This window comes from Ammodytes marinus (assembly GCF_949987685.1).
Source record: "Ammodytes marinus genome assembly, chromosome: 9".
Lineage (NCBI taxonomy): Eukaryota > Metazoa > Chordata > Actinopteri > Uranoscopiformes > Ammodytidae > Ammodytes > Ammodytes marinus.
In genome coordinates, this window is record NC_137213.1 from 20,524,771 (window position 1) to 20,535,771 (window position 11,001).

General features: G+C 45.0%; 1 protein-coding gene across 1 annotated transcript in view; it reads right to left on the reverse strand.

The window, feature by feature from the left end:
- LOC307254946 (potassium/sodium hyperpolarization-activated cyclic nucleotide-gated channel 2) overlaps positions 1 to 10,788 on the reverse strand; it is a gene marked incomplete at both ends in the record, with an annotated part of 28,095 nt that extends 17,307 nt beyond the window's left edge. Inside the window, 3 exons of the mRNA XM_080033518.1 lie at positions 4,027 to 4,188; positions 6,482 to 6,905; positions 9,581 to 10,788. Coding sequence (XP_079889644.1) covers positions 4,027 to 4,188; positions 6,482 to 6,905; positions 9,581 to 10,788 — 1,794 coding nt within the window. The remainder of the gene's footprint in view (positions 1 to 4,026; positions 4,189 to 6,481; positions 6,906 to 9,580) is intronic.
- Positions 10,789 to 11,001: the final 213 nt, after the last annotated feature.

An 11,001-nucleotide genomic window follows, 5' to 3' on the forward strand; every position in this document is an offset into this window, starting at 1 on the left:
CTTTGCTCACATTTGTTAAGACGCAAATAACTGTGGAAAATGGTAGGACATCTGCTCCACATCGCATATCTATATAATAGTTTCTGGGAAATTTACCTCTGAAACACAAATGTCAACCTCATGGCAGCGCTTCAGGAGAAGTCAGGGGATCACCAAAGTCATTAACATTCATCCTCTGGGGACCATGAAAATGGTAAAAACTACAACTGATGCCCTACACCAAAGAGGAACTTGTGCACTGCTGCCAGTCCCACCAGGGATGGAAGAAAGACAGGATGAAGCAGATAATTGAAAACAGATGATATCACAATAGAGGACCAACTGTATATATCAGTCTGGAGCCCGATAAGCTGAACAAATGTCAAAAGATAATCGACATATATGTAACAGAGCCTCCGGCCTGGCCCTGTCACACACACACACACACACCGGTTTAGTTTACATTGGTTTATCTGAGTTTATTGTACAGTCAGCTCTTTCTCCTGCTCTCTCTGTCTCTGTGTGTGTGTGTGTGTGTGTGTGTGTGTGTGTGTGTGTGTGTGTGTGTGTGTGTGTGTGTGTGTGTGTGTGTGTGTGTGTGTGTGTGTGTGTGTGTGTGTGTGTGTGTGTGTGTGTGTGTGTGTGTGTGTGTGTGTGTGTGCGTGTGCATGGTCTCTTCATAATCTGTTGGGTGGGCGGTGAAATATGCTGTCAAGGCATCTCCCATCCAACTTCATTTTGAGGTAAAAATTTCTCTCAGTATTTTATCCATCAACATAAACTTTCAAATCTCTTGGCTTCCTAGACTGGTGTAAATAGTTTGGGTGAATTCATTTAAACCCAAATGCATGCTGTTTTCAGCTCAACGTTTTGGAAAATACACTTATAACCCTTCCTTGACCAAATGAGAAGCTTGACAGCACATGTCCGTAGGGAGCTATAGAGCTATCCAGCTTGCTTAACAAAGCAAGAGGGAAACTGTCGGCCAGGCTACTATAACAACTAGTAATTTTTTTAATTTGTTAGACTTCACAAAGCTCCTCTAGAGCTAGAGGTTTCACAAGCTGGGTATTAATGACCACGACTATGTTTATATTTGCTACATATTTTTTCTTGATGTGAAAAGTCTGTGAATATCTTGAAGGAATTTGGCTGCATATGGAAAGTCCATAATAACCTAGAACATGTATTTTCTCCTGAGGCAATCTTTGAAAAAAAAATCTTCTAATTTCCATTTCTCCTACTAGAGTATTGCTGAAGTGGAGAGGGCCTGCTTGACACGATGGACTCGATGCCACGTTTGCTCTTTCACAGAGGCCAAAACAAAGTAACCTGTTGCTCAGTCTTCAAGACAGCAACATTTGCACTTCTGCTAAGTAAGCTTCCTGCTGCTTGAGTCATGTTTAAGTGCAGTAACAGTACATCTTGCATCAGTCGGATATAGCTGAACTGCTTGTCATCAGCACAATGAGATCCTTCAGAACAAAAACACCTGAGTTCCCTTGGGACTGAGATAATCCCCTCCTTGTCTCCCCTCGCCAAGGCAACAAACACCACCTACTTTCTAGTCCACTTGCAAAGCTTAGAAAACAGCTTCCTCTTTTCATGTTTATATGTCGTTACATGCCTGGTGAGTAGTGCAAACTAGATTTGCAGTGTCCAGCAGCAGACTTGTAATGCTGTTTGGTCAAACAAGGTGCAGCGAGTAAATTAAGTGATTTAACACCATAAATAGTCATTACCCGGTTTATCTTCACCAAGAGAGCAGACCACTGTACTGGGGGGAAAAACTCCTGCTGATGAATGTGGAGAATAATAGGAAAGAGGATGTGATGTGGATACAGTAAGGGATGGATACCCACAGTAGTAATTACAGAGATGAAACTGTACGCCCTTTGTCTGTCAGTTAGTGCTGTTGTCACTATTATTACCCAGTTGCCTCTTTACTCCCACTGAGGCAGCGAAGTTCCACCACCAAACCACATTCTACCGTGGAAAGGAACTATGTGGCTGACGAGGCGGCATAAAGCAAATGCTAATTATAAGCAAAACCAAATGAATGGATTGATGTTTGAGGTGCACTGCGAGAGCAACCTACACACCCTGAGATATTACAAGTTCGACTGAATCCAATTATTGGTTGGTGAATGTCATCCAGAGTTAGAGAGTGTTCTCAACGCCCTCCATGGGTCCTGCCTGTAGGGCCCACACCACCAGAGCCACTGTATGGTGCGAGGCTTGATGGATGGCCTGGCTGCAACACAATGGCTAATGTTACACGTTGTCAGTCACTCAATAGGAGGGCAATCTCAGCTGGCTTTAGGCAGCCTGTAACGTGCCAGAGCGGTCCTTTTAGTTTAAGAGTGACGACTCTCTGGAGACTGACTGTCTTAGATTATACAGAGAGAAAGCAATGGAAGAGTCAGTGGCCTGTCATCCCCAAACTTCATCATCCTGGATTTCAAACTCTGCTCTCTACACGGCACACGGTTGTCATCTTGTGTCAGGTAAGTTTATTACAAAAAGTTAAATATTTAAGTTTTCTTGAAGCTCAGGTGCTTCATAAAGAAGGTCAGCACGTTTTATGTAATTTTTATTGTATACTCGCATAAAAGGAAGCAAATACTAATATATTGAGGGGAGAACTGCATAACATTAATCAAAACTAAAATCCCCCCACATTATTGATCCTGAGATCCTGACTCAATATTATAATACATGATTTTTTCAATTTTGTCCAGCTCTATAAAATAGCAGCAGTTAAACTGCAGTATTTCCCTGTCTGTCAAACTAAACACCTCCTTCCCATTCACCAACGCGAAGGAGAGGACATTAATTCTCATTGCCCATTAACTTGTTTTAACTGGAATTACTTTTGTACAGCAATAAAAACAAGAGTCACTGCTGTCATCCAAGAAATACTTCAAATCGGAATTTACATGTAGTCATGGCAGGCACTGAAAGCGTCTGGGAGCGGGACCCAATCTGTTTAAAACCCCATTTGGACCTGTGCCGCATGTCTCGGTTAGTGTGGTGTCCCCTCGTTCAGTAAAAGCCTGGGCTGACAGACAGACCTATAAACAACCAGCTTTTATCTTTTTGAGAGAGACATGGCAACAAAGAGACCAGCTGCCTAGCCATATCCCCCGCATCCCTCTGTTTTCCCCTTTTATCTTTCCTGTCATCACCCCACCGTGATTAAGAGGAGGCACGCAGGGATCTAGAGGTGTGCTTAAACCTCTGCTTTATTTTCTCACAGGTCCTTCGTTGCTATGGCTGTTTTCTACGGCTGGCACACCAGGCTGAATGCATCTGCAGAGAGCAGTGATATTTTGGATTTGTGGAAAGAAATACTGACTTTTCTAGTAGCATAATTGCAAAACACATTACTTAGGATAATAATGCTCCCCTGAATAGGTGCAGTCAAATTTTTGATCCAAATTACAGTTTATATAACAATACCCTCTCAACTAAGAGGACGCTTCTTAGGTAGCAACATGGCTACAACTATTTGATGGACTTTGGTTGTCCCCTAGCTTTCATGAAGGGCCATCATGGTTTGAAATGTATTTGTCTGGTATTTTACTTTTTCTAACACACTGCAAAACATCAGCCTGTCGGCATTATTGTGAGCTTGTTAGCATGCTAAGTGTGTGGCTGTAGACTCACTCTTGTTTCACTGACCTTGACCTATATTTATCACCGCTTACCCTTATTACAGAAGACTCAATCTTTAACAAAGGTTCCTCGAATACTACAAGACACTAAACAACACATTTATTTGGGGGATTAAAGATATCAAAATATAAGTGTTATATAAAAAAAACTAAGCGCTTTCAAATGCTCTTTCGTGTCTTTAAGTAAACAAGAAAGAGTGTTGATCATGATCATAAAATATTGACTGACATTTGACTTTCAGAAACTTCGATTAATAGTCTGTGACCACCGACTGCCCTTTCCCTATCACCACAGACTAAAAGATGCAAATCCAGTTGAGGGGTGATATGTGCAACTTGGTATGCGCAGACATGACTCCTTGACACAAACCTCCATCTTGTTGAGCGACACCCAGCAGTCCGAGGGGAAGTCCTGCAGCATGGGAACAAGGAACTGTAGGCAGCCGTCCCAGTGACACAGCAGCAGCATCATACCAATCAGGTTAAAGATCCGCATCACTGCACTGGCCAGGTCATAGGTCATATGGAAGATCTAAAGCCAGACAATAAGAGGGGGAGGGGTGTTGAAGAGGAGATAAAGAAAAAATACATTTGGAATAAGAGCTCAGTGAACATGCGCTTTCATAAATAAGTCAATTACTAAAGAACTAGAATTCATTTCTCAGTGTGGAAGGGCTTGCTTCACACTCGGCAGGCCCACAGTTTCCTGTGGATTATACCAAGTATGATTAATGAGAAGGGAAGACAGGGTCCCATCACTCCCAAATCAAACAGCAGGGAACAGGCAAGACATTTGTTACACAGAGATACATGACATCAATCAGCGGCTCTAACATGCACAAAAAACACTCACGCGAGCCCGCGGGCACACTGACACCACAGACAGACATGCCAACACGTACACACACACACACACACCGAATGATGGACAGGGACCATCATGATCTTTAACAACTGATAGTCTATGTCGTGACACGCATCAATCATTCTGACTCACTGGACAGTCACTGGACAGTCACAAACGTATATCAACAGATTTCTTGAAACTACTCCTTGTTGGTGTTTAACAGTTTAATAACTGCATCTAATACCAAAATCATCTTTACAGGGCCTACGTCCTAAGACATTACAATGCTTTTCAATGTAAGACATGTAGGAATGGCCAATAAAGTCTACAATGAAGGACTGAGAATTAGGTCATTTGTTACTCAGTGCAGCTGAGGGAGAAGTGATACTCTCTGATGGGAGTGATGAGGAATGAGACTGGACATGAATCACATGTGTGGATTTTTATAACTGCTGCTTTAAGCATTATGGAGTTTTTACTGTCAGTTTGTATCAATCAGAAACTGACAAAATAGAGTTACTTATTTGACATATCCTTTTTGACTGAGGATGGATGCTGGCTGATATTCAGCACCATGGACAGCTCCAACAAACTAAAAGGAGCTCAAAGTAGTCCAATTCTTGGATTTTTTTTTAGACAGACAACCTAAAAAAGACAGGCATATAAAAACTGGGCATCCACTCTCATTCTCCATGCATGCCAAGTATCACTTCCAAGCGTGCACCACTGTGTCACTGTGTGCGTATGTGTGTGCGCATCACATCATATCTTCAGAAATCCAATTACCCAAAGGTCAAGTTAGCAGCCAAGCCCCACTGCGCTACTAGCCACTGAACAAAATGCCAACACCAGGCTGCCAATACTAGCACAAACGCAAAGTCCACTGATCTTGTGACATGTTTGGACTCCCCTGTCTCCAAGCCTGCCCTCCTTCATTTGAGGAAGGAATCCCGAGGAGACACTGGAGCAGCATTCCTCTTAAAGTAAATGAAAGCCGAGTAGCCAGAGAGGGCAGAACAGGGTATTTAGGTTCAGTCTGCGGGAAGCGGGTACTCTACCTAGCAATACCAACCATTTTCACATCCAAAATGAAACTTAACCTCACTGATCCTTTTAAATGAACAATTACTGACATATACAGTATAATCAAAGTCAACAGCCCCCTAGTGCTGCATATTATCAACACCCTCTGCCCCACCTGCTCTTCCTCTGGAGCCTTAATTGATTAACTGTGTTTGCCCTGTTAATAGGCTGCCTGATGCCACCTGTGGGATGCCAGGTCATAGTTGTAGAGGGGGTGGGGTTGTGTGATAATGACAGTAATTGGAATGCAAAGTATGTTAAAGCTCAAACATCCTGCTGACATTTTACATTTCTCACCAAGTGGCAGGTGAGAATGTTAATACAGAGCCTGTTCTTCGAGCTGACAGAGGCAGATTGCTGGTTTGATCACAAGCTAATAGCAGAGTATGGGAGGCACATCAGTGACCTTTTATCACCAACTATTATAGGCGTAGATTACAGGGGGGGGGGATATGTCACACTCAATATTTAGAAGAGGTAAATCTTTCCCCCTCAAAAAAAATGTGAAAGACAACCCAGGTAAAAACATAAGAGTTCAGGGGATCAAAACATTGATATATCCTTCTTACCTAGCCCTCACCTCTAACATCTGTAAGAGCAGCCTAATTCTTTCTGTTAGAGATAAAGATGAGATTTCTTGTGATTTTGACTGTCATGGCTTTTATGTAGATTTAAGCTTTTCAGCGTAAGGCCTTGGATTGCACCATGAATTGATGCAGAAAAGTCACACACCAGAATTCAAGAAAGGAAGTACTAGATGCTCAATGTGTCTCCCACAATGTTAAAACGAAACCTATGCATGCCAACTGCACTGAGTATTGCTTCTTGTCTGACTGAGAGTTGTGTGATTAAAGTTAAAATAATACTTACAGAGCCATGAAAGTTATGCTCTTACCTCTTCCCATTGGTGAATGTAACGTATTAATCTGGAGAGCCTCAGCAGCCTCAGGAGACTGAGGATCTTGGTAAAGCGCAAGATCCTCAGGGCCCGGGCAGTCTTGTACACCTCCGAGTCGATCCCTTTCTCCAATATGAGGAATATATAATCCACTGGGATGGAGGAGATGCAGTCCACAATAAACCAGGTTTTGAGGTACTTCTTCTTAATGGTTTCAGGGTCCAAAATGATGTCCGAGTTGTCCTCAATAATGATTCCAGTGCGAAAGTTGAGCATCAGGTCCATGAGGAAGAAGGTGTCGGAAACCACATTGAAGATGATCCAGGGGGTCGTGGTCTCGTCTTTGAAGAAGGTTATGCCCACGGGGATAACGATCAGGTTGCCCATCATAAACAGCAGCATTGTGAAATCCCAGTAGAATCTAGAAGGTGTGTGTGTGTGTGTGTGTGTGTGTGTGTGTGTGTGTGTGTGTGTGTGTGTGTGTGTGTGTGTGTGTGTGTGTGTGTGTGTGTGTGTGTGTGTGTGTGTGTGTGTGTGTGTGTGTGTGTGTGTGTGTGGTTATCGTGTGACCATGACAGCGTGTTAACGTGTGTGTTGGTGTGTGTGTGTGTGCGTGTGGGAAAACAGGTGGGAGGGAAAGGAGACAGAAATAGAGTCAGATAAGAAAAGGGAGTTGCTGTGGAAAGCCAATAGACACTAGAGACTTCTTAACTGAGGATGGAAAAGTGTAAACGAAGTGCAGTCCTGCCGGAACATGCAGAAAGGAATGAGTGAGAGATCTTATGCTGGACTTACTCCAAGATTGCAATACTAGTAAACAATTTAACAAATCCTGTTATATTCTTTAAAGCAACAACATAGATTAAATCTCTGCTCAAAAGAAGTAATTTCATAAGGATGGCCGATTTTTTCTATACTGTGTTTTCTGTTCTTACTGTGATCAGACGCCATTTTCAACCAAGTACTAAAAGCCGGAATTAACATTTAACTTCCCTTTTTAACCCTTCTGTTTGGTTGACATTGGCTTGACCTACAGCACACACACTGCTGTGTGAGTAAAAATACTCACAGCAAACTATCAATCCATTTTTGTTCTATTATGATTCTAAATTAAACCAAAAAATTTGAAAAGTATTGAAGTGATGATTCTTCCCATTGCCACAAATTCAGGGTGCACATTTCATGGAAGTGACCAAATAGTAAAATGACCATAAAACAAGGAAATAGTTCATGTTTTTTAAAACGCATCTGTTACATATCCTACAGTAACGTCACTTATATTTGTAATAAATTAGACCCTTTAAAAATTGTTTTACAAATCCCATAAGATCCTATACATAAATTCCAATAGACTTATTTGGGAATTGTTAGGGGTAATGTATTAATCAGGTTTTTCAGTCAGTGTCTCTGAGACTAGTGTTTTCTGTTGTATAATGAATGCTCTTAAAATTAGGAAAGATTATGTTGTGTTAAGCTGATAGAAACAAGTTAAATGTGTGTATTGAGCTGTTAAAGAGGACCCATGGTCTCTCAAGGACCATAAAACAGAACATTAGGTTAAATCAATTAGACTGCCTTTGGAGGTCTCAGTGACCTTCCAGTAGCTACACATGGATACCAAGAAAGTGGCTGCTTTGCCATTTAGGCCCATGGCAGAGCAGACAGTATAGTCACTTGGCAGCGTAAAAAATAAGACAGACAAAGTGAAAGGAGTGAGGTTTGAACTCGTCAGAGGATGCTCTGCAGGACAGGTGCAGCGCTGAGTCATTACACTGCGACTTATGCAACAAGCTCTACCTCCTCCACACTACGGTACACGATCCTGAACAACCTGATAATGTTCGAGGCAACTTTGCTGCTTTAACTATGAATGGCCAATCACGGAGTGGCAGCTGGATTCACACCGTGTGGGAGTTGGAACTGGTTATTGAAGGTCTCCAAAGTGGCTTATCGTCAAATGACAACTGTGCTGTTGATAACATGTATCAAGTTTAGCCTTAAGTGGTTTAACTGACTGGGCGTTATATGTAAGTGGGCCAAACATGAATGGCGCTGTGGCTGTGATGGGAGACGGTTTGAAGGTGGCGCTCTGGCTCAAACGCGCGAGCCGACTCGAACTGAGAAACGGGATATGTCCACTCCATGTGGTGCTGAAACAAAGCAGCCCAGCCGTATGCTAACACCGATCGCCTGGCCCTGACCCAAATTCAATTCAGTGACGGTAGGCTGCATGTCGGGATCAAAAACAAAGGGGAGGGGGTCTTGCAGGCTGATTCACCAAGCCCAAGACGCGAGGAGCCTTCCTGGCACGCAGATTCCCTTCAAATATTTGTATGACAAAAATAGAGCGCTGGATGTCCAGCTGTGTTATCGGTGTTTGAGCTGTGATAAACGTCGTTAAAATGCAGGAACCGGGGAGTCGAACAGGCAGATATGTCTCCAGTGAGCATGCTTGATGTTTTCGCACACTCGGCTCAAGGTGACATTCCATAACTGAGTGCATCGCGTACACACACACACACACACACACACACACACACACACACACACACACACACACACACACACACACACACGCAAACGCAAACACAAACACACGACTCACGCGCAATCCCTATCGTGTCAGCACGGCTCTTTTCGCAGAGCATAGTTTATAGGCTACTACGAATATTAACCTCATATAATGGCATTGTAATTGAGCTTGGATGAGCGTCGGAGCTCTGTCCCCTTTGTTATGAAGGCGCGGGCACCGCAGTGAAAAGTCAAGATAGCAGGCCGGTGCTTGTTGAGCATCCCAGACTGTGTACAGACTGGAATAGGATTTGTTTACAACCTTGAAAGGACACTCTTTGCTGAAGTCCATTTGCCTGACAACAGGTTGTTTGGGGGATTAATGCCAGTATTGCAATGAGTCGATTCAAATCTCTACAGATTCGATCATAAGGGATGGATTGAAAAAATAAACAGTATAGTCTTGCACAAAGGCCATACATGTGTTGAGCGTCAAAGTGGTTCCTTGCTATAAAGTGATGACTATGAGGACCCAAGCGGCCCCCTCATGACTTTCAACGTGCAACCAATAGCCTCAGCTCTTACCTGAAATCGCTGTAAGGGTGGATAATCCAATTTCCAGCTGATTTGACCCTCTCCTGCTCTTTCTCAACTGCTTTTTGACTACCGTACATGCGTAAGGAGAATTTGTTAACTCCAGGCTGGAGCATATTACTAAACTGCCTCTGCATGAAGCTGGCTTGGCTGTCCCCAGGCTCCGCGTCCTCAGCGGGCACAATTGGCGGTCCATCCTCTGGCTTCAGGAAAGTGACAGAGTTCCTGGGCTGCTGGGTCTGGGTCGGGCCGTGCAGCGAGGACGAGGCTTTCCGGCTCGGTGCGTTAGAGAAGGACACCTTGGAGTCCTTTTTCTCGGGGAGACCGCTGGTCACGGGGGTGGTGCCAGGATTTGCGCTCTCTCCCCCGTGCCCCCCGGTCAGGGACCCGCCTGGTGTGATCGAGCCGTCCATGCTGGCGGTGGTCGAGTTACATGCTCCTCGCTTGGCGCTCATCCCTCCGTCGTCGGCCCTCCCCGACCCTCCTGTCTGCCTCTCCTGCTTGTTGGAGATGATTGAGCGCAGGCTCCCGGTACCCGAGTCCCTCCTGCATTCTCCGTTTTTGTTGCATTTCATGCTGAAAATGGGAGCGACGCTGTTGCAACCAGCATCATCCGCTGTCGCGTTCAAAACCTCTACCGCGACCGTTGATCCCGACGCCTCCCCCCCAGATGCTGGTCTGCTGGTCTCGCCGCGCTGGGCAGCATCGCCCGGACAGGGTGTCTGGGTCTCGGCAGCTCTGGAGGCAGTTATGGGCCGTGGAGCGGTGGCAGCGTCCTCTGCGTGCGTGTGGCAGGGCTCCTTGTTGGAGTTTCTCCTGGAACCCGAGGACGCGGCTCCCCCTCCTGGCGTAAAGTTCTTCATCCTGATACTGCCGCCGCCTCCTCCTCCTCCTCCTCCACCTCCGCCGCCACCGCTCCCCCCGGCTCGGCGCAACCGCGGATGCTGAAACTTGGACTCCTCTTCTCCGTCCTCCGTCTCGTCCATCACGACGTTACTGGCCCCAGCGGGCTGCTTACCGGTCGGTGCGCCCGGAGAACCGGCGTCCAGACAGTTCTGGCTGCTGCTGCTTCTTGGGCATTTGGACGCGGCAGACTTTGATGCGCTGATGTGGCTGCGTCCACTGCCGCCCACCGCCTCCTTTTTCATGGTGGCAGCAGAAGCCGGTGAAACCTCATTCCTGTCCATGACATTGAGCATATCAAATTTTGCCTCCAATTATCTTTGGAGAAAACCAATCAGAGATAGAGGGGAGATGGAGGGAGAAGGGAGAAGGGAGAGAGAAAGGAGAGAGGGACAGAGGGAGGGGTGGACGTGACTTCTTTGCAAACTACTGCGCTTTTACTTTCATTGTGTCAAAGATGCTCAAGCGTCAGACTAATTGAGCCCTTTGACGGCATGCGTCAAATAGCA